Raw genomic sequence first — 21251 nt, 5'->3', positions numbered from 1 at the left:
CAGTACTCAGCTGCTCTCCCTGGGAGCACCACCCTCCCTTCTATCTGGCTGTACCTGCAGTCTGCGTTCAGCCTATCAGACCCCTCTCCCAGGATTATGTCCTGGAATTGAGCTGAAAGTACCAGCGAGACCGCCCCCCCGCCCCCCGCCAGGGTTGCTCTGATTCACCTGTTCCTAGGTTGGTGCAACTGCTCCTGTCACCCTGCCTCTAAATCCATTTTTTTTTTTGCTTGAGCTCCAGGTTCCTTACAAAGCCCCTGACATACCTCCTGACCACAGATTCTGTGGGCCCCTCAGAACACAGTGGGTCCAAGGATCACCGCAAGTTCAGCTGCCTGCTCCCCCCCCCCCCCGCCCTGGGCCAGCCCTCCTGCGGCGTGGATGTTTGCCCAGGTCCATGTTCACTCCTGGAACTCACTTCACATGACAGCCTAGGCTGCCTACAGCCCTGCTAGGGAACCGCCTCAGTTCCTCAGGGTGGAGCCCACAGGGCATCTGGCCACCAGGTGTCACAGGCCCTGCTCCCTCATCCTGCCCGGTGGGCGCTAGGGCCCGGGTGGGGAAAGCGCGGGGGAACCAGAAATCACACTCATTCTCTCCCAAAGTGCCGGGCGACACGCGGGTTTTAATGGTATCAACACCCAGGAGGTCACATGTCAGTTGTGGTGGCAACTGTTTCCAGGGGTGAGAACTGCTGCCTCGCTGGCTGTGACCCTACAGTCTGCGCTGCAGCCTTCAGGACTCACCACCCGGACTGCCCATGGCCCGACCGCCAACCCCACAAAAGACACAACAATTGCACTGATTGACTGACATACACACCCCAAGGTCCCGGCCCCCTAGCACACACCCGGGTCTGTCACACAGCTGCTGAGGGCTTTGGCGTCTGCTGGCAGGTGGTCCAGGGTCGGTCCTAGGGAATAGTGTTTATCGAATGTGACAAAGATTCTTTTACAAACTGGGGTCTGGAAGAGCTACTTCTGGTGCTAAGAGACTCTCGTCTCTATGGCTTCTCAGAGCTACCCAAGTTGGGCCCAGATAACGCTGTGTTGGTTTGTTTATTGGTCAGGAATGTGTAAGGCATTTTGGTAAGTTGAACAGTGACTTCTTTTTCCGCAGGAAGCTCAGACAGATGTTCCCTCCTTCGAGCTGCTGCTGTCGGCCTCCTGTGAACAGAGGGCGGGGGAGGGGCAGGCTGGGCCTAGGGGCCTCGTCCCTACACCACCCTACCTACCACCTTCCACCTTGAGAGGCCCCTGGGGCTGGAGGAGGCACCCGAGGGCTTGGCGGGGCGGAGGACAGCTTTCAGGCATCCCGGGGTGCCCAGCCCTGCCCAACCCCCGAGGGGATGGCCGGCGGCACTCACTGGTCTGTCCAGCTGCTCCTGCAGCTTCTTCACCGTGTCTTTCTCCTTTGCCAGCTGCTCCTGGGTCGTCTTCAAAAGCTCCTGTAGTTTGGTGGCAGCGCGTCCCAGGTCACTGGTTAATTTCTTCTCCTTTTCTAGTCTCTCCTGTGGGTCAAAGGGTTGAAGGGGATCAGCCTTCACGTGACGCACAGCAGGAAGGCCACCTGGCTGCGCACGTGGGGCCAAGGGTGTGAGGACGCGGCCTGCGGGTCACAGGGCTGTGCTTCAGGGTCGGGCACTGGCTGCTGAGCACCTGCCCTGTGGCCAGGGTGATGGAGGAGCTCAGCTTCAGTTCTACTCGATTTAAATCGTCACACTGGAGACTTAGGGATCCCCCCGACCTCGCCAACCTCAAAATTAGGCTGGACACTGCCCGAGGGGCCTCCGGGGGTGACAACGGGGAACCTTGTACCTTGAGCCGCGTGGCCTCCTCCGCCTCTGAGGACCCGAGGGCGCTGCTGCAGCGGAGCTTCTCCAACTCCCCCTGCAGACGACTCGACACGAGCTGAGCCTGGACGGAGCGGGGCAGCGGGTCAGGCCCCATGTGGACAGGAGGCGGGTGACGATGGCGCAGCGACACCCCCTGGGGTGGGACGCGGCTCAACCCCCTAGACCCGCCGCCCTGACCCAGAGAAGCCCCGACGGCACGGGGCAGCCTGACCTCCTCGAACTCGGCTGTGAGCTTCTGCCGCTGCGTCTGCTCGTCCTCCAGGATGGCTTCCGTCCGCTCCAGCTGCAACTTCAGCTGCATGCAAACACCGCAGACATGCTCGGAGCCTGGGGCAGACCCTCCTGGGCACCCAGGGCTCTGGGCAGCCTGAGACCTGCGGCCACATCTTCTGGCTGTACCCAGGGCCCCCTCGACCCTGCCCTGCCTGGGACAAGCGAGCGGGGAGACTTTGTGCCTGAAGCCCCCCTGGGGGAGGCAGGGCCCCGACCCCTGGGAACGGAAGCTGGTATGGCTGAGAAGAGACGCAGATGCAGCCCCTCTGCTGAGACCCCAGGACAGAGGAGCCTAGGCACCGCACGAGCCCTGGCGGCCTTCCCACCCCAGCGAGGCTCTGGGCGGCTGCCGCCCAGATCAGGGGTCTGGATGGCAAGGGCTCCACCAGTGATGCCCCAGCCCCCCTCCCCCCTCCCACTCTGGCGTCCTGCGGAGTCGGGCATCTGGGCAGTGGGGCCGGGAGCTGCGAGTGGCCGGAGTTTAGCCGGAGCAGAAGCTGCCGTCCCTGCCCTCCAGCTGGGTGGAAGGGCCCACACGGCGGTCAGCGATGGCACCTGGGGACGGGCTCACCACCCTAACCTTGATGGGGTCCTGCTCTGCTGAGGGGGCCTCTGGGGGGGCAGCCGGGGACCCGGCTACGTCACCGTCCTCTACGTGGCTCTTCATCTCACTCAACTGCTGCCTGACCTGGAACAGGGAGGGTGGGTTTGTGCCCGGCGTAGCTGGACGCACGCCGCAGGACGGCAGATGCTCTCAGCAGCCAAAGCCCACGGCGGACCTGCTCTGACAACTGTGGCCTGTGTTGGCTCCCATGCAGGTTCCCTGGGGCAGGAGAGCCAGCGCCACGAGCCCTCACCCGAGCCAAACTGTGGCCGAGGGGCCCGCAAGGGGCCCGGGCTGACCCCACATGCATGCTCCGTGGCAAGGCCAGCAGTGCAGAGACCCCCACGCCGGGAGCCAGGTGACCCCCGAGGGATGTGGTATGCGTGGGGCTACGGAATCTGAAGAACGGCAGGCGGCCGGTGGGCTCGGCGCAGACACTGCCGCCTGCCTCCCGCTACCCTCCTGGGTGCGGTCCCCCGTCAGGGCCTTTTGTGGGGTCCCCGACGAGCTCACACTCTTACCTCATAAGGTCCCCTCACCCCTGAGCTCCACTGCCGGGGGGCCTAAGCCCCAGACCTCTGAACCTCAAGTCTGAAGGGACAGCAGTGTCACCCACAAAGCTCGGGTGAAGGTTCCCAGCGGGGATCTGAGGGGGACCCTGACAGCTGCCCCATGAGGGGCGCCCCAAGTGTGTGGGGCCTGACCCTCCAAGTCCTTTCCTCCTGCCAACAGCCCCAAAAGTCAACACCAGACCGCAGAGGCCAGTGACGAGGAGAAACTCGGGGCGTGTTCTCTGCATGTGACCCAGGCCTGGCTTGGACATGGCTTTGGAGAGTGGCCCTCAGACTCGGCACCTGCCCTCGGGGGCGATGGTCCCCGGTCAGGCCCGAACGACCAGAGGGGGCACCCGGGGAGCCAGAGCGTGCACCCAGCGAGGGGGCTGCTCGGTGGATGCTGCTTTGGGAACGCCAGCCCCCCGGACCAGACCTGGGGTCTCCTCGCAGAAAGCCAGACATGTACGTTTTTCACACATACACACAGCACCCCGCGCCCGCTCCCCCCACCCCCCCCACGCCGATGGCTCAGTGTTAACAGCCAACTCATGATTTAATGAAAGACCGTGCAGATCACACGGACTGTGTCTGGCCTCACGGGCTGGTACTGGAACCAGTGGGCCGCCCCCCCCCCACCCCACTACAAGGCCAGGCTGACCTGGCCAAGGAGCGTGGACCAGAGTCACACGTCAAGGCTGAAAACCGGAAGAACCAGAGGCCCCCACGTGGCTGGGAGCTCTGCGAAGCTGTGGACAGGTCACCTGGTACCGCCCAGCGTGGAGCAGGCCGCCCTGCACACTGCAGATCTGACTGACCTGACCTGAGCCACCGCTGGGTGAGGAAGGACCCTAGTCCCACAAGAAGGACCCTAGTCCCACAGAAGGCCACGGGGCAGAAGGACCCCCCCCCAGAGCTCCCAGTGCAGACCTGGAGCCCCGTGGTCCCGGCAGCCACAGGCCCAGTGTGCAGCATGGAGCAAACGTGTGAGGGGCCGTCCACACCGGGCCCACCACAGACCGGCGCACGTCCCCTTTGACGGGACGCAGAAACACACACACCCAACCCCAGGGCACACGCCGGCCACACCAGGTCGCTCACCAGGGCAAGCTCGTCGCTTTGTTTCTGGGCTTCACTCTTGGCTGCATCCAGCTGAGACTGAGATTCTAATAAAAGCTGCCTCAACTTGGACAGAAAACAGACCCGGGTGGTGGGAGAAAAGGAGAGAGAGCCAGTTCCGGTGAGTCAGCACCTCACACCCAACCAAGCACATCCACATGCGCCACCCGGAGAGCCTGTGGGGCGTGGGGGAGGGGTGGGCGCAGGCCCCCAGGAGCTTCTGCTCTTTTTTGAAGACGGAGGAAGGATCGTGTTCAGTACACGCTAGTCTCAGGCCTGCACAAATGTTTGTGGATTGTCTTTTGCAAAGTGAGGCCAGAAGTCGGAGATCGAACCAGGACCGGGGGTGCCAGGCTTGTGCTCTCTGCTCCCCGAGTCAGAAAACACTCAGGTTTAAATGCCTTCCCCGCAGAGATGGTGTCTCCACACCGGGTAGAGATCCTCTCGCTGCCAGGCTGACCTGGCTGCCCCCTGCCCTGGCCGCAGGGCCCCCACCAGGCCCACCTGCGCCAGGACACTCACCCCTGCCACCTCCGTGGCGTAGTTCTGGCACTCGGCGCTCGCGGCCACCATGTGCTTCTCCAGCTCGGCCTCCAGATGTGACGTGTGCTCCCTCACCTGGACACAACACACATCAGGCTCCTCGAGCCGGCCAGCAGGAGGGCACGGGCCACGGGGACAGGGCGCTGGGGCCACCAGGCCCTGGGACAAGGGCTGAGAGGGGCCCCCGTGGCCTGATGGCTACGAGCCAACTGAGGCCATGCAGGGGGGTGCCCCCCAGGCCCAACACCTCCTGAAGAGGCACCCTGGGGCTGCACGTGTTCTCAGACCTCAGCAGCTTTTAGGTTTACTTGCAAGGAGGGTGCGGAGTGCAGCAGGGCCACCCGGCAACCCTCCCACGGTTCATGAGGCCACGGCAGAAGCCATGGTGCACCGGGGCCCAGCCACCCCGAGGTCGTAACAGCTCATTAAGGACAAGCAGGGACGTGCGGTCGGGGAAGGAAAGCCGCTAGAGGAGCCTCTGTAGCAGGATGGCAGCCCTCCGGACAGCACCCGCACGCACCTGATCGGCACTTTCAAGTTCCCCTTTCAGCTTCCCGACAGTCTCTTCGAGATGCTTCACTGTGACCCGCGACTACAAAGCAAGAAGGGGGAGCGCCGTCAAGCACGAGCCCCGGGGGTCCATCCCGGGATGCACCCCACCTCCCAGGAAGCCCTGTGGTGCCCCCGCTCCCCCCACCCCCAGGTATGACCAGCACCCTCTTCCTTGGAGGTGGGGCTGGGGGTGGTCTCCTCGAGACCGGGACTCAGCTGTCGGTCATTCCACAATGACACTGTTTGTGGCATCACCAAAACCCAGCAAACGTGACTCCCAAGTGACCCAGATAACCCCGTGGGCGTTCCCCCTGAATTGTATGGCATTCTGAGGGAGTGGAGTTTGGGTTCCGAGGGAAGGTGGGCCCTGGGGAGACTGGGGGCCGTGCGGTACCTTCTGGAGCTCCTCCTCCGTGGCGCTCACCCGGGCCTTCCACACCTGTTCCTCCTCCTCCACGCTCTTCTGCAGGGCTTTGAGCATGGCCTCCTGCGGGGACGGCACTGAGCAGGGCCTGGAGGCCCCCCACACACACCCCCGTGGCTCCCCGCAACCCCCCGGCTCAGAGCCCAGAGCGGCCGGCCGTGCGGGAGGAAGGGGTACAGTTCCGGAGGGGGGCCCCCGGCCGGTGTGCGAACAAGGTTGTCAGGACTCTCGTCTCCGGTGGGTTTGCACCAGGTGGGCCTCAGCGTCCCAGAACGGGGAACCCAGGACTGGCCATCGCAGAGGGAGGCTGAGTGAGCATGGCCCCTGGAGTCGCAGGAAAGCGGATTCAAGACGAACGCTGTCCTATCCCTTCCCAGACTGTGCCCCAGACCTTCAACCTGAGCTCACCCCCTTCACCATTCAGCCAAAGAAGCTGGGCCCAGAGAGGGGCAGTGACTCGCCCAAGGTCACAGAGCCCAGGCCTCACCGTCTCGGCCAGGATGCTGCGGTACTGGTCACACTCGGCCTGAAGGCTGCTCTGCGTCTCCTCCGCCTCCCTCAGCTTGGCAGCCAGGTCCTGAGGGTGGAGGGCAGGACAGGGGCCTGCTGAGTCAAAATCCGATGGCCGGCTCCAGGCACCCTCCATCCCGCAGACAGGACAGGGCGCAAGTGACAGTGGCCGCGCTCACCGAGGGCTCCGTGTTCGCTGGTGGCTGCTCCAGCAGCTCTGGGCCTTTCTCTTTGAGCTCCTGCAGCCAGTCAGCGTAATTCTGCGACAAAAACGTGCAAGGTCGGGCGGGACGTGCCCCCCCCCGCACAGGGGTCCCCCGGGAGCTGCCTCCCCTCCTACCTGGCGGGTGGGGACAGAGAGGCCCGGGAGCAGGGCCAGCAGGGCCTCCCTGGTCTGGGCCTCCATCAGGCTGAGCTGCTTCTCCGACTCCTCCTGGGGGCGGGGCGGGAGGGCGGGAGGGCGGTCAGCCACGGAGCTTACGGCAGCCCCGAGGGTTTCCCCCCCAGGAACATGTCCCCAGCCCTTCAGGGGAGGAACAAGGATCGGAGGAGACTAATGGTGGCTCTGTGGGGCCGGCTGGGCGGGGGTGTGTCTAACCTTAGCAGTCAAGTTCCGGCCACCCCACCCCAGGCCTGGCCAACTTTAAACAAACCCAGCTCTAAGGAAAGGGGATGGCAGCACCCCCTACGGGACATGCAGGTTCGCGGACACCTCCCAGCAGACACTCAGGCTCAGGTCTTCTTTCTGAGCGTGTGCATATGGGGGGCGGGGAGTGCAGAGAAGAGGGGTGGCCACCAGGGTCAGGAGCTCCTGCAACCCTGTGGGCGGGAGGATCAGGGCTGCCACGTGCTGAGGGGATAAGGCAGGTCGGGGTCTCGGCTCTCCAACAGCTCCTGGGCCCCCTGCTGCAGCCGCGCTGGCCAGAGCCCCCCTCCATCCTCCCTGATGCTCCCACTCAACGCAAGAAAAAGGAGCCCAAGAAAGCGGGAAGGAGCCATAAGTAAAGCCGAGAAGGACTGCACTGTCCCTGGGGACAGATAGCCTCTCCCCACACCCTGGGGGCAGGGGGGCGGTGCAGATTTCTGGCTGAAAGTCCCCTCTGGTCACCCGTCCCCAGCAGGCTGAGCCTGCCGCCTGCCCCTAAGGGCCCGAGGCCTGGAACGGCACTAGGAGCTCCCGGACTAGAGCCGGGAGTGAGGCTCTGTGTGTGACTTGGGGCCGGCGGTGGGGGGATGGATGGCCGGCAGATGGATGCCCAGCCTGACCACAGCACCACATGCCTAGACTTGAGTCTCAGAAGCCGACCTTTCTCACTCACCCGCTGATCCGTGGCCTGCTATGGGCTCCCGACCTCGTGACCACCATTCAGGTGCCCGGGTCATGGGAGGCCAAGCAAGGGCTGAGGACCCAGAGGCCAGCTCCCTGTCTTTATCTGGCTGTGTGACCACAAACAAGTCAGATGACACCTCTGGTCACAGCTTCTGCATTTGCCACAGAAAGGCCAGACAGGCGCCCAGGTCACTTCTGGGGAGTCTAAGTGTAGCTCCCCAGCTCCGCCTCTCGGAGGCCTCATCTGACACACCCTCAGGCTTCCTGGGAGGCTTGTGAAAGTTGCTGCAAAGCTCATGATAACAGGACAGACATTAATTCTGCATTGGGGGTGGGGGGCGGGAGGGAGAGGGAGGGCAGGCCTGGCCAAAGCCAGTGGTGAGGCCCCGCCTGCTCGTGCTGCAGCTGCAGACCATGTCCCGGCCAGGGCCCTGGACACTGACCCACCCGTGCTCCCCCGACCTGGGCCTGAGTGCTTGCTACTAAAGACTGTCCTTCCCCCAAAGCTCAATCACGGAGCCCCTGGGCCAGGACCGCAGGGGGCCTGAGAAAGCAGACAAACGTCAGGGGAGAAGAATTAACACGAGCGAAGTCCATGAACAGACCCAGCTCGGGGCCCCCATGGCCTCCGAGGGCAAAAGGCCCAGCTGAGAAGCAGGAGACAAGGGCTCACCGCTCCCCGCATCTCGGGGAGAAATGCGCGGCGGGAGGGCAGGAGGGCGGGCAGGAATACGCAGCGGCCGGGCCCTGGGTGGACTTCTGAGACGCCCTGAGGCTGGGGCTGCCCTGCACGCAGTCTGTGTGGTGTGCTGAGCTGCTAGACCGAGGCGAGCCCAAGGCCGACGCTGACCTTGGCCTGGGTCAGGGACCGCAGCTTCTCCTCACAGCCCCTCTCGGCCGAGGCCAGAGCCTCCATTGCCTTCCAGTTCTTCTCTCGGAGGTCCTGGGAGGAGAAGGGAGACGACCAGTCAACAACCAGGCTGGTGTCCACCGGGCGGGCGAGCCCTCTCCGACCCATCTCTGGACCTCACAGGCCACTCCGGGCAGCACTGGCGCCAGGCTGCTCTCGGGTGGCTGGGGCCTGCGGGCGCCTTTCGGGGAGACTGATCTGCAGGAGCCGGACACGTGTGTGTGTGCGTGTGGGGGGGGGGGGGGGGGGGGGGGGGGGGGGGGGGGCGGGGGGGGGGGGGGGGGGGGGGGGGGGGGTCTGGCCTGGGTCGGGGGGATGCAGCCGAGGCTCCCATGCGCCCACCACAGAGGAGGCGCCCTAGAGCCCCCTCCTCACGCCAGGCGACCACATGATCAAGCCGACCCAGTGGGAGTCAGGACCCCCGAGCCCCCCCACGGGGAGCAGCCGGACGGGACAAGGAGAGGCCCCGAGCCCCCTCCCCATCCACACGGCAGGCGGCCCCTCGACACTCACATTGTTCTTCACTTTCTGCTGCTCAACTGCCTCCTTGAGCTCCGTGGCCTCCTTCTCCAGACACCACACCTGCGACTCCAGCTCCATGAGGCTGAGGGGGGATGGCGGCGTCACTGCCGGGCTCCAAGGGCCCGCGGCCGCCATAGGCCCTGTCTCGGGGCCCCTTTCTCTGCCCCGGAACACCCGTGGGGCCTGGGGCTGCGGTCAGTCCCCTCCCCAAGCCGGCACAGGCTTCAGGGGAGCCTCAGCAGCCACCGGGGCCGCTCCCCTGAGGGCTGGGGGCCCAGAGGCCAGCGCTGTCCCACTTGGTGGCACTGGCTGCGGGGACGGCAGTGGTCAGAGCTGCCACAACGGCCAGCGCGTGGACACGCCCCGGACAGTCAGGTTTCCAGGTGCTCTTTCTTCTGCTGAACTGAGCCTGGTCCCACTCTGTCCCGCAGCACGCATCGGCTGGCCCTTCCCTACGGCCACAGCTGCCCTCGAGACTGGGCTGGGCCTCCTCGGAGGACGCCGGGGCCGGAGGCTCGGGTGGCACCGTGGCCGGCACACCCATCAACTGCATCCCTGCTCTCGGCGCTGGGACCGTCCTGTGTCCAAAACCTAACTCTGCTGAGACCCGAAGGCTCCCCCTCAGTCCTGCGCCTGGGCTCCAGGGAATCAGCCCGAGACGACCCCGGATGCGTGCGGCTGGCAGGCCGGGGGGGGCCCTCTTTTCACACTTCTCTCCGGACTCGAGGCCCTGCGGCTCCGTCCACCCCATCACCCGGAAAGCGAGGGGTGGACGCTCTAGAACTGCTCTGGCTGCTCTGAGGAAGACGCTTCAAATGGACACTTAATACGTCACCTTCTGCGTTAAGATTTAGGACAGGAAAGCCCCGGGGTCACACAAAAGCTGACATCCAGAAGCCGCCAACGCCGACTTGAAGCAACACAACACGGCCCCTCTGGGAGCAGAAGGAAGCCCGTCTGAGGATGCCCCCGGGGGGGACACGTTCGTATTTCTCACCGGGGGCCGGCAGTACACCACGCTAAGGAGGTGCATGAGGACCAAATAACCTCAGCGAGGCTGTGTGTGCTGCCCGCTCTGACGCCCCCGAGCACCATCTCATTTTCATTCTAAGTACCATTTGCACGTGGCCTTGAAGACGGCTGTCGACTTCTTGGATGTTGGTTTCAGGCCACAGGACCTGACCCCACCCTCAAAGCTCCACTGGGACCCCTCGCAGCTTCTCCTCAAGCCGCCGGCATTCTGCACCAGCGCTGGCCCCGCGCACACCCCTGCAAGAGCACCCCCAAAGGCACGAGGCCCCGAGGAAGAAGGCACAGCAGGCCGGTGGCAAGGACACGCTGACAGTCGCCCCCCTTGGTAGCTACGGCCCGAGTTCCAGAACATCTGGGGCCGGATCACTCATCCCCACCCCAGAACACGATGGCCTGGCCTAGACGCAACTTCCAGATAAACAGTCTGAGAAGGAAATTTAAAAAAACCCTAATTCTGCCAAACATCTACATGATGCAAAAAGCTAGAATCAACCCTGCTTGCAGCATGACTTCGGTAACTAGCAGTTAGCTGTGCAGTCCCAGTAGCTGATCGCAAAATACAAGAAGCAAAACGCTTAACAAACACCTCTCTACCCTGGCAAGTGCCGTGAGGAACAAAGTTTGCGCAAAGCTTTCTGGAAAGGTGCACGGAGAGGGTTTCCTTCTGAGTCTCCAGCAAGATGCTTTGGGGCCGCCCTGAGGCCGGCTTCCTTCCCCAGCCCCCAAACCCGAGCCCAAGGCCACGGAACATGGGCCGTGGCCTGGGGAGGCGCTGGGGAGGGGGCTCACTGGCAGCAGCAGCCGAAACAAGGGAGGTTGGTCAGTGGACGACCCAGGACATGACCGACCACCTGCATGCTTAACCCCACGTGGCTGCCCTGGGGACCCCCAGCCACGGCAGCCAGGGCCACCCCCCTCCCCCGAGCTCATGGACATCTGCTGAGGGACACATACCCAGAGCCAAAGGTCCTAGGACTTCCAGCCCCCTGGCTTGAGGAGCCCACCAGATCTTAGCAACAGCAAACACACAGTCCAAGCAGGCCTGGGGCTGGGCCAATGAAGTCACCCGGCATCAACCCTGCGACCTGGTCAGCTGTGAACCGCACCGCATCCCAGATCTGTGCAAAAGCCCGGGCAGCCTCCCGGGTTCTCCACTCTGGGCACGTAACCACTTTCCCGTTTGGGTTACAACTTCAGCTCCTAAATTCCCTCGCCCTGTGACGTGGAGAGAACACCCTGACCAGCCGGTCCTTCCCGGGGAGAGAAGGATGGATGGACGGATGGACAGCGAGGCACATCCCCCTGCCGAGGCGCAGCCACTCTCCCCACAGCCTCGCTCCTCGAGGCAGGAGCTCCCTGCAAAGTGCCCTCTTCCCTGCCCAGCCTGTCCTCGTCCTCGAGGTCACTGGAGGGATGGGGAAAGGCAAGGCGTCTCAGAGGGCTCCTCCCTGGGACCCCCGCACCCAGGCCATGGCCCCTGCCTCCTCTTACCGGGCCTGCTGCTGGTTGGCCTCCTCTCGGCTGGCCTGGAACGAAAGACAGAGCCCTGAGGTCACCACGAAACCACCTCGCACGACAGGTCATCAGGGCAGGGCCCCTGTGGGGTGGGTGGGGGCGCTCCCAGGAGGAGGTGCAGCTGACCTGGGCATCCCGGGCCTGGCTCGCCTCCAGCAGGGCCTCGATGGAGCGGATCCTCTCCGTGAGCTGTGAGTTTTGCGCCTTGGCCTCGTCCAGCTGCCCGTGGACACTGCTCAGCTCCTCGCACCTGCTCCTCACCTCAGCCTCGGAGGACTGCAGCTTGCCGTGCAGCTCTGCGGGGAGGGAGGCCGGCGGGTTGCAGGGTGCGGGGAAGGCCGGCACAGGTGCCCCATGCTGCCCAGTGCACGCCCACGGGCTTCCAGGCACTCCCCTGACCCCCGGGTGTCCCATTAGCTGGTGGAGAAAGTCACAGCCTGGTTTCCTTCTCAAGGACTCACTAGGATAGAACAGAACGCCCCTGGATCACTCAGGAAAAGATGGAAAACTGAATGGGCTCCTGTTGCAGTTTCTAAAACCTTACTCTCTGGGAGATGGGCTCACGTCGCTGAGACCAGAGGCAGGGGGGCGCCTCAACGTGCCCTCCCTCGGTGACCTCCGCTAAGCCCCACCACGGCTCTGAAAGTCCTCCACGTGTGCCTGACTCCAAACGGCGGCCCGGCCCTGGTCTCCTCCCTGAGCCCTGGCTCAGACGCCGGCCACGTCCACACGCAGCTCTGCTCAGACCTCCTGGTCCCCTCGCTGTGGCTGTTCTGCTTTCCTGTGCCCCCACCTCTCACTCATCTACCAGGCTTGTGGATCCAACATCCACTGCCTGCCGAATCCACCGGCGCCTCCGTGGCTGCCTGGGCCCAGCCCAGGTGCCTTTGGTCCGACGACTGCAAGGCCCCATCCCTGGTCCCCACCGGGAGCCGGAGCGTCCAGAAGTGCAGATGGGATCCCGCCAGCCCTGCCCGTGCTCCCAGCCCCCTCAGCACTCCACACGGCCCCTGAACTCTTCAAAGGAGGGTGGCCCGGCCCTGCCCGTCTACCCCACACTAGCCACTGCCTTCTTCTCCAGTCTCGCTTGCTGACCTGCATCTGTTTCTTGTACAGGCCAAGTTCAAGTTCACTCCCATTCTCAGGGGCCCCTTCGCGGTTTCTGTGAGGCTGGCCTCTCCCCATCATCCAGACCTTGGGCTTAAACATCCCCTTCTCCCCAGAGAGGCCTCCCCTGACCACTCAAAGCCACACCCGGCCCATCATAGCAGGGGTCAGCAAACTAGGCCCTTGGGCCAACCCAGCCCACAACGTGTTCTTGAAAATAAAGCTTTATTGGCACGCAGCCAGGTCTGTCTGTCTAGGGTGGCTTTTGCACTATGGCAGCAGAGCTGAGCAGTTGTGACAAATACCATTTGGCCTACAAAGCCAAAAGTATTTACTGCCTAGCCCTTCACAGACACAGCTTGCCGTTTCTAGGACCTGCTCTCGGTCACGCTGCCTACCTGAAGTCTGTCGACATGGATCCACCTACTGTGCCCGTCTCTCCTGCCAGAACGCGGCCCCAAGCCCGCTGCTTCACTCCCGGCCAAGCCCCGGGCACCCACAGGAGTGCTCGGCCCCCAGCAGTGGCTCCAGAAGTACTGGTGAGCCCTCATTGGCACGGTCTGCCCTGCTTCTCTAGGGGCCCTTGGTGCCCTGGGTTTCGTCACCACCTCCCGTTTGAGAAGGTGACTTGTGAGCACAGGGGGACCATAAACCCACCTTCCAAATCTGGCCTCCAGGCCTGACTGGGCTGGAAGAGAAGGCTGGCAGCAGCCCCAGGAGCATCACAGCTCCAGGTGGGCCCCACAGCAAGTGACGCCGAAGGGGCAGCATCTTCCACCTTGAGCCCGCCCCCGTATCCCACCCCACAGGCCACACCCCCACAGGCTCCACCCCCACCCCCATATCCAGCCCCACAGGCCCCGCCCCCCACATTAAGTCCTCCGCAGCCCAGGCCTGACCCCGAGCACCCCCGGCACGTCCCCTGACGGGTGGGGAGTCAGGGGTCCCGGCTGCCCTCGCCACCCCCACCACGGAGCTGGCCCCCACGCCGCCCTCACCGGCCATCTGCTGCTGCTGCTCCCGGGCCTTCTCGGCGTCCGCCCGGAGGCTGGCATGGCTGGTCTGCGAGCGGCACAGCTCCCGGCTGACCTCATCCAGGCGCTTCTGCAGGGCCTCCTCGCTCTCCTTGTGAGACGCCTGGGGGCCGGTAGAGGGAGGAGGGCCGGGAGGATGCGGCAGGAGGTGGGCCCTGAGCCGGCTCTGCCGTCTAGAGCTCCTCACACCCTGCCATCCTGTGCCGATGACTTATATAAGCCTCCTGGATTTCCAGGTCAGTTCACCTGCTAGAAAAGGCCAAGAGGCCACCCTGGACCCTGAAGAGCGGGCTCCTGGGGAAGAGGCCTCAGGTGAAGGCAGGACAGCCCCAGAAAGGCAAAGGCCCATTTTCACCTGAGTGTGGCACAGGGAGAGGCTTCCTACAAGCTAAACGTCCAGCCTGAGCTGGAGATTTCCCGAGGGGGCCTGGTAAAGGTCATATGGTTGTTAGGCAGTTCTGGGCAAGGCATCCATGTGTGTCAGTGTGGTTAATCCCCAGCCACCCCAAGACACAGGTACCACCACCACACCCACATTACAGGTGGGGAAACTGCACCTCTGAAATCCGGGCCTCACTATCAATACCACGGGGACTCTGTGACCTCAGAGAGAGGAGATGCTCGCGGCCTGGGAATTCCTGGCTACAGTGATGGTGACAACCCGGGCGCCAGAAGGCTCCAGCCCCGGAAGCACCAGGGCCACCCGACAGCCTTCAGAACATAACCACCAGGCCCTCCCCAGGGGCTCTGATCTCACTGCTCAGGGTGGACCTACTTCACACCAAGTTATCCATCTCAATTCCACCCAAACAATCCAAACTTTGTTTATTTGTGCCTGTTCTTAGGCACACACACAGCAGTCTTACAATTTCGTGTCTGTCGTTCTAATCCCTTCCATAAAACAGCCCCACTGCCCCACACGCTACAGCCGAGAGCTTCAGTGACTGAGCAGAAACAGGTGCAAGGCTGTGTGGGTCTCCAGGGTTTCCTTGTCCTCCAGAGAAGTTACATGCACAGAGGTATGACAACTGCCCCACGCCTGGTCACCCTGCCCCGAAACAGGCCAGCTGGGGGACGCAGCACTCGTCGGGCCAATGAGCAGAGAGGCCCCGAGACTGAGGGGCCCACTGGTTGCTGCCCAGCGCCTATGGGGCAGGGAGGGGACAGTCTTCCTCCCTCTGGACAACAGGCGTCCCCCTGGGAAAATACGAGCTTCCGGGCCACATCCAGAGGCTGAGAAGAGAGAACACCCACCGGGCCTTGAAGCCAGAGGCCGCGCCCGCCGGCCTGCCTGCGGCCGGAGCTGTGACACCACACGTGTGGCAAGTGTGGGACGGTGACTGCTCTGGGGCTCAAACCCTGGCTGTGGGTGAACTGGCGGAGTTGCTGAACTTTGTGCGTCCAATTTCCTTCTGGGTAAATGACAGGTAATAACAGTATCTACCCCATAAGGTTGCAATGAGAATTGCCTGAGTTAAGCTTGTAAACGTTCAGAACAACGCTTAGCACACAGAAAGCACCCACTCTATGCCGACCAGATATCACTACTAACAAGGCCAAGGTCGAGGGTTCCAGCCCCAGCCCTGCCTGGGTCCACTGCAGTCACAGTCACAGCTGAGAAGGGAGGACCCAGGGAGGCCGCGCGTAGAGCCTGGCGGGCAGGATTCACGGGCACCGAGGTGGCTGCCCCCGAACTCACCTGCAGCTGCAGGACCTGCTTCTCAAAGGCGGCTGCCTTGGCCTCCAGCGTCTTCCGCTGCTGCTCCTCCTGCCGTGCGGCCTCCGACTTCTCCACCAGCTCCTTGCTGACCTTGCCCAGCTCCTGCCGGAGCTTGGCCAGCTCTGCATTCTGCCTGCGAGACAGTCAGGAGGCCCCGCATGACGGACAGAAGAGGGCTCAAGTCAGCTCTCGCCAGCCCCGAGCCGCCCCGGGAGATGGGACCGGAGGTCTGAGCCCTTCCTCCGGGGCACCTGCTCTTTCTGAAGTAGCTGCCCGTCTTGGAGCCCCTCTGAGGCCCTCTATATAATCAGCCACGTGGGTGTGACGTGTTTTGTTGAAGATGCTGTTTTACAAACACGGTGGAGGGACCAGCAAAAGCCAAGGGCAAAATGTGCACTAAAGCAGCCCACGGAGCCCCTGACAGAAGTGGCTGATTCCTCACGGCTGGTCTGGGCCCAAATGAGCCCTGGGATGCTGCCCTGCAGGACCGGGGCCGGCGGCCCGCTCGAGTCCACACGCTGGATTCACTGGCCGACTGGACCACAGCCAGGCAGGGAAAGAGGTTGCAGCATCTTACACGAGACCCCGCAATGCTGCACAAGAGCGGGGTCTCAGGACCAGCGAGGAGGTTCAGGAGTGACGGAAGATGTGACTGACAGCAAAAGGGGCAGCTCCGGACCCGCCTTTCCCAGCATGAGGAGGTCGTCAGCGTGCAGCCTCCTTCACAGCACAAAAGACACCTCTTCACGGCAGGACTGACCGTCCAGCCAAGAGACAGTACCAGACCAGGTGAAGGCGACAGAGGAGACGGTCCACAGCCCTGAGAGGCAGGAAACCTGGCCAACACCAGCTCTGCCCTGCTGCCTGGGGAGGGGAGATGTGGGCTCCCCGTCTGCACGGGGGAGGCCGCCCCAAAGCCCTCTGCGGGGCCCTCAGTGCACGCTTTCCAGGGCCAAGATTCGAGACTGGGGAGCCCACGCGAGGCTGGACTCCAGTACCAGGGATGGGGATGGGGGTGGGAGGCCAGCTGGGTGGCCCCTTGGGACCGACATGAAGCTCTGGGAGGGACGTGGGGACACCCGTCCCACACGGCAGAGTGTCCGCAAGCTGATGGGGTCAGCAGCCGCAACTCAGGGCCAGGCTTTACAGCTGTGCCCAGGATGGAGCCAGCAGTGGACCCTACGTGAGAAGGAAGCCAGTGTCCCTCCGTCCCCACAGTCACCTTCTGCCGTGACTGCTGAGGAAACCGCAGCCCCAGACCATCAACCTGCCAGCAGGTCAGGACGGAGATGAAGACAGGGACCCCTGAGAGAAGGGACCAGCGAGGAGGGTGGCCGTCAACCTCACTCCGAGTCAGTGGGGCCGCCAGGAAAAGCAGCCTTGTGAGCACAGGCTTCGCTCCCGGTGCCGCTTGTGGGTGACACTCTTCCCACCTGCCCTCCCGCTACGGGCGCCTGCTCTCTCTGCTCCCGTCAGCCTCCTCTGGGGGAGAGGGGATGGTCTGGGGATAACAAGCACCCCAGAAATCCCTACATGACACCCCGGATGAGAGAAGGCAAAGAAACGGGAACCAAGAGAAAATGCAGTGGGGCTTCCTCCTGGCCAGCCTGCTGGGGCGGTGGTGCTGAAACCAGGGACACAGAAGACCCTGCCCCCTGGGGAGTGGCCTCTGCCGGCTCACGGAGGCCTCCCGGCTTCAGCTCCTGAGCGGCAGACGTCCCCTCCTGCACAGGAGACCTGACCAGGGGGATTCAAGGCACTCAGGCCCACGGCAGGGCCCACACCACACCAGACCCTCATCTTGGATGGTCAGCCTGGCTCTGATACTCTGGGCCAGAAGCAGGGACACTGTGAAAATAGACATGAAAAAGTATCTGCTCTCCCAGCAAAGCCAGGACCTGAGGGGATCTGGTGACACGGATGCCGGGCATGGGCTGGAGCTCACTAGCCCTCCCAGGGCCTGACCACGCGAGAGGTCGCCGGCCACGTGTTGAAGGCTCACGGAGGGACCCTGCTCACTCCGGGCCCTCGGGGAGGTGCCAGGGTCCGGCCAGGGGCGCAGGGCTTACTTGCTCTCCACCTGGCTCGTGGCCTGGTTCAAGGCGTCCCTCAGGATGGAGTTCTCCTGCTGCAGGCGGGCCAGCTGCGTGTTGGGGCCATTCTCCAGCTGCTCCTGGAGCGTCCGGATCTGAAAGGTCATCCAAGGGGCATCAGAGGCCGCTCGGCCTGACAAAGAGAGCCACCTCGGAGCAAGGTCGGCAAGACCCCAGCCCGCAGACAAGAGCCCGGAGGGCTCCGCCTTCTCCCCCTGAGGTGGGGAGGCCCCCTCAGAACAGGGGCCGGAAGAGTGCAGAGCCGAGCACTCAGCCCAAAGCCCCAGATGGAGCTGGTGCGCTCTGCCCCGGCCGAGGCTCTGAGACCCAGCAAAGGGCCACAAGCCACAGCCTACGGTTACCCCGAAGATGCCCGTTTCCTGCCCTCTGACCCCCTGTGGCGCGGCCCGCCGGAAGCGGAGTGCAGGGCTCTGACTGTGCAGGCCAGGGCTGGCCCGGCCCTCCGCTGGGGCTGTGCGGTTTTTCGGGCCTCTCGTTTTATGGCGTTCTCCCAACCTCAAGTGGAGGAGGTGGAGCCGGCATGACTCCAGGGTCATGAAGAGGCTGCGAACTTGACCCATGGGCCCCCAGGGAAAAGGATGGAGCGCTGACCACTTGGGACCAGAGTGCTTTCAGACAATGCCCTTTAAAATGTGCATACATCTTCCTGGTTATTAACGTTAAACACACACACCATCTGGCCAGGTGAAACAACCCTCCCCCAAACAAACGCGATGGTGAGGGCCCCGTCCGCGGGCATCCGTGCCCGCCCTGCTGCCCACCTTGCCCTGCAGCTGCTGCACCTCCTGCACATGTTCCCGGTAGCTGGCCTGCATGCGCGCCTGCACGGCCGTGATCTCCTGCTCCCGGGCCACCAGCTGCTTTTTCACTTTGGCCTCCCCGGCTGCTGCCTTGGCCTTTTCCGCTGCCAGCTCCTGGGAGAAAGCAGAGGGCAGAGAGGCTGGTGAGGCGGGCGGGGGCAGCTTATCAGATGAAACCAAGACCATCATGACCCGGAACATGACCTGGGGCCAGGAGGAGCCTGATCGCAGAGCCACAAGACCCCCGTCCTGAGCTCTCGGACAGACGGGAGCAGCCACAGCAGAGAACGAGCAGGGGATGAGGAGGGACCCCCGGAATCCCTGCCGGCCTGACTGGTGGAGGGCTGGCCATCAGGCCTTGAACACAGTGGGCACAGTGGATACAGGCAGGAGCTGGGCAACATGGCATCCTGTCCCTGGGCTCTCCAGGGGCACTGGCTGAACCCTGCTGGGATTACAACACCCTGGTTTGGCTCAGTCCCCGACAGCCAGGCCCTAGAACGCCCTCTTCTACTTGAGTATCTCTGTCAGGACTGACAAGGCAGCAAGCCTTGATGGCCGAGGGGTCAGCCCACTCCTAGAGGGCCTAGGTCCCCGTGGACAGCCGCTCGGTCCACCGCCCTATCCCTGGAATGTCTGCTCCGGTCAGTGGCAGATGCCCACAATGAACGTGGGATGCGGGGCCTGGGGACCCAGAGCCTCAGGCAGGGGCAGAGCGCAGGGTGGGAAGGGCTGGCCAAAGGACGGGGTCTCCATCATCGCAGATGGAATGGCAGTGGACAGAAACAATGGGGGAGCAGGAAGTGATAGTGTGAGGAGGGACCCGTGCACCGGCCCCCGGGCGGAGGTGCTCTCTGTCGAGGGGGCCTCTAGCCAGACTGGGGCACAAGTCCCATGAGATTCAAGGCCCCTCCCCGTCCTGGGCAGTGGACCAGAGAAGCGGGAGAGCCTCCTCTTCTCCAGGCCGGGATGCTAGGGAGGTCTATCCCAAATGGCCAGAGGGCCCCTCCCGTCTGAGATGGGACAGAACTGGAGGCCAGGGAAGGGCCGGGCTGAGCGGGTGGCCGCTGGGTGCCAGGGCGGCTCTGCATGCCTGGAGTTCCCTGGGACCATCCGGGACCCCTGGCCCCGCTCTTCAAAGAAATCCTCTTCCTGGCTGTGCCCAGGGCGAGGGCCCACAGGGGCAGAGGCCACTCGGACACGCATGTGTCTCGTTCCTTCAGTCCTCTCAGTAAGGCGAGGCTCCCCATCTCTGGTTTGAAGCTGAGCTCACAGAGCCTCGGGGAGGACACGCTTTCGAAGGCCAAGAGCAGCCCTAAGCGACAGGATGGGCAGGAACCTGGGGCCTTGTGGGCCCACGAGGGTCCCAGAAGGGATGGTATGCGAGGTGCCCCTCCTCTGGCTGAGCTGGCCGCTCGGCGGGGATTCAGGGCTCCGGCAGGCTTCCTCTGACCCATGCCTGCCACCCTACCCCAAGCAGAACAGAGGCCCCTAAGTACACGGTCCAGCCCCTGATGAATAATCACGGCCACACAGAGGTGGCCCTCCGCCCACCATGCCGGATGCCCGGAGGCTGAGCATAGGTCTGGGGAAGGCCCTCCCCACCCTGAGCAGGCTTCAGGCAGTTCTGGGCATCCACCCGGCTCAGGGTGTAAGGATCCCAGTCTCCTGGGACAGGGTCCCAAAGCCACCAGGATTCAATGGGATTTCCCTTCCTTTTGCCCTGGGACTTTTTAAAGGCAAAGAAAGGCCAGATTTTCCTCAGGGTATCTGTTTCATCCTCCACAGCTTCTCTTTCTTCTAGGGGCACAGAATCCCAGGACTCCTCCTGTCTGTCAAATTCTTAATTCAGTTGCAATGGTCAGACTTATTTTCTTGAAAGGCACACCTGCTGCTGGGGGCCGGAGCCCCATTTCCTCTGACTGAACTGAGAGGCACCGTCGCGACACCACCAGCCCAGAAACTCATTCTGCTCCCCAGGCCGAGCGGGCCCTGCACCGTGAATCTCCCGAGGTGGCTGAGGCGTGGACTGGAGCACCCCCGCCCTGAGAGTCTCCTTGTCCACGGAGGATTCAGAGCCCAGCCTCTCGGGCCCGAGTGAGGACAGGATGGGGTCCAGCCCAGAGTGTCACCTCGGGACAGAGGCCCCGGTGCCCAAGCAGATGACAGCTGGAAAGACGGTTTTCCAGAAGGACGGCTCTGGAGCCACGTGTGGTTCCTCAAATCCCTGAACATGTCCCCGAAGACGCTCAGAAACCAGGATGGAGGTCTCAGGACGCCCGAGCCCGTGAACTGGTGCCCGGAATGGTCTTTGAACCCAACTCTGTTGACTTCACCCACTTGCAAGGTGCCCACTTAATCTGGCAGACAGTCCACACGGCCTCTGTGTCCTTTAGCCACAGATCACAAGAAAAGGAATTCACCAAAACCTTCTTTTGCAACCATAAAAACTTCTGTACAAGGACAAAGAAATTGTGACGGGAACTAAACAAGAAACGCGGATCCTATCCACCCCCCAGCTCCTGGGATAATCAAGTTAGTCGGAACTTCTACATTCTCAGAAGTTTCTCATATAACTTTACTCAATGGTGCTAGGCTGGAAGACGTGGCACAGCAGTGGAATCCCCTCCACTCTGCTTGAAACTCTCAATAGACAAATGCAGGGACTCAGCATCCATGGACTCCAGGGCACAGAAGGACAGATGGCGATGCCTGGGCCTCAGTGGCCCCTGCCAG

The 21251-nt window shown here is 63.2% G+C and overlaps 1 protein-coding gene across 1 annotated transcript in view; it reads right to left on the bottom strand.

The window, feature by feature from the left end:
- Positions 1-598: 598 nt before the first annotated feature.
- The window catches only part of RRBP1 (ribosome binding protein 1), a 59153-nt gene continuing 38500 nt past the window's right edge, over positions 599-21251 (bottom strand). The window contains exons 5-24 of the mRNA XM_029220509.1: positions 18477-18629; positions 17671-17789; positions 15581-15734; positions 13846-13984; positions 11867-12036; positions 11717-11751; positions 9185-9275; positions 8612-8704; positions 6772-6864; positions 6611-6691; positions 6409-6498; positions 5892-5984; positions 5466-5537; positions 4925-5020; positions 4385-4468; positions 2709-2816; positions 2067-2150; positions 1818-1916; positions 1367-1510; positions 599-1166 (exon numbers count right to left, since the gene is read on the bottom strand). Coding sequence (XP_029076342.1) covers positions 1125-1166; positions 1367-1510; positions 1818-1916; positions 2067-2150; positions 2709-2816; positions 4385-4468; positions 4925-5020; positions 5466-5537; positions 5892-5984; positions 6409-6498; positions 6611-6691; positions 6772-6864; positions 8612-8704; positions 9185-9275; positions 11717-11751; positions 11867-12036; positions 13846-13984; positions 15581-15734; positions 17671-17789; positions 18477-18629 — 2040 coding nt within the window. The 3' untranslated portion in view covers positions 599-1124. The remainder of the gene's footprint in view (positions 1167-1366; positions 1511-1817; positions 1917-2066; positions 2151-2708; positions 2817-4384; positions 4469-4924; positions 5021-5465; positions 5538-5891; positions 5985-6408; positions 6499-6610; positions 6692-6771; positions 6865-8611; positions 8705-9184; positions 9276-11716; positions 11752-11866; positions 12037-13845; positions 13985-15580; positions 15735-17670; positions 17790-18476; positions 18630-21251) is intronic.

This window comes from Monodon monoceros, unplaced genomic scaffold (genome assembly GCF_005190385.1).
Source record: "Monodon monoceros isolate NGI ecotype Baffin Bay Population unplaced genomic scaffold, NGI_Narwhal_1 Super_Scaffold_13, whole genome shotgun sequence".
In the NCBI taxonomy this organism is placed as follows: Eukaryota; Metazoa; Chordata; class Mammalia; order Artiodactyla; family Monodontidae; genus Monodon; species Monodon monoceros.
This window is presented reverse-complemented; position numbering and strand designations above follow the sequence as displayed.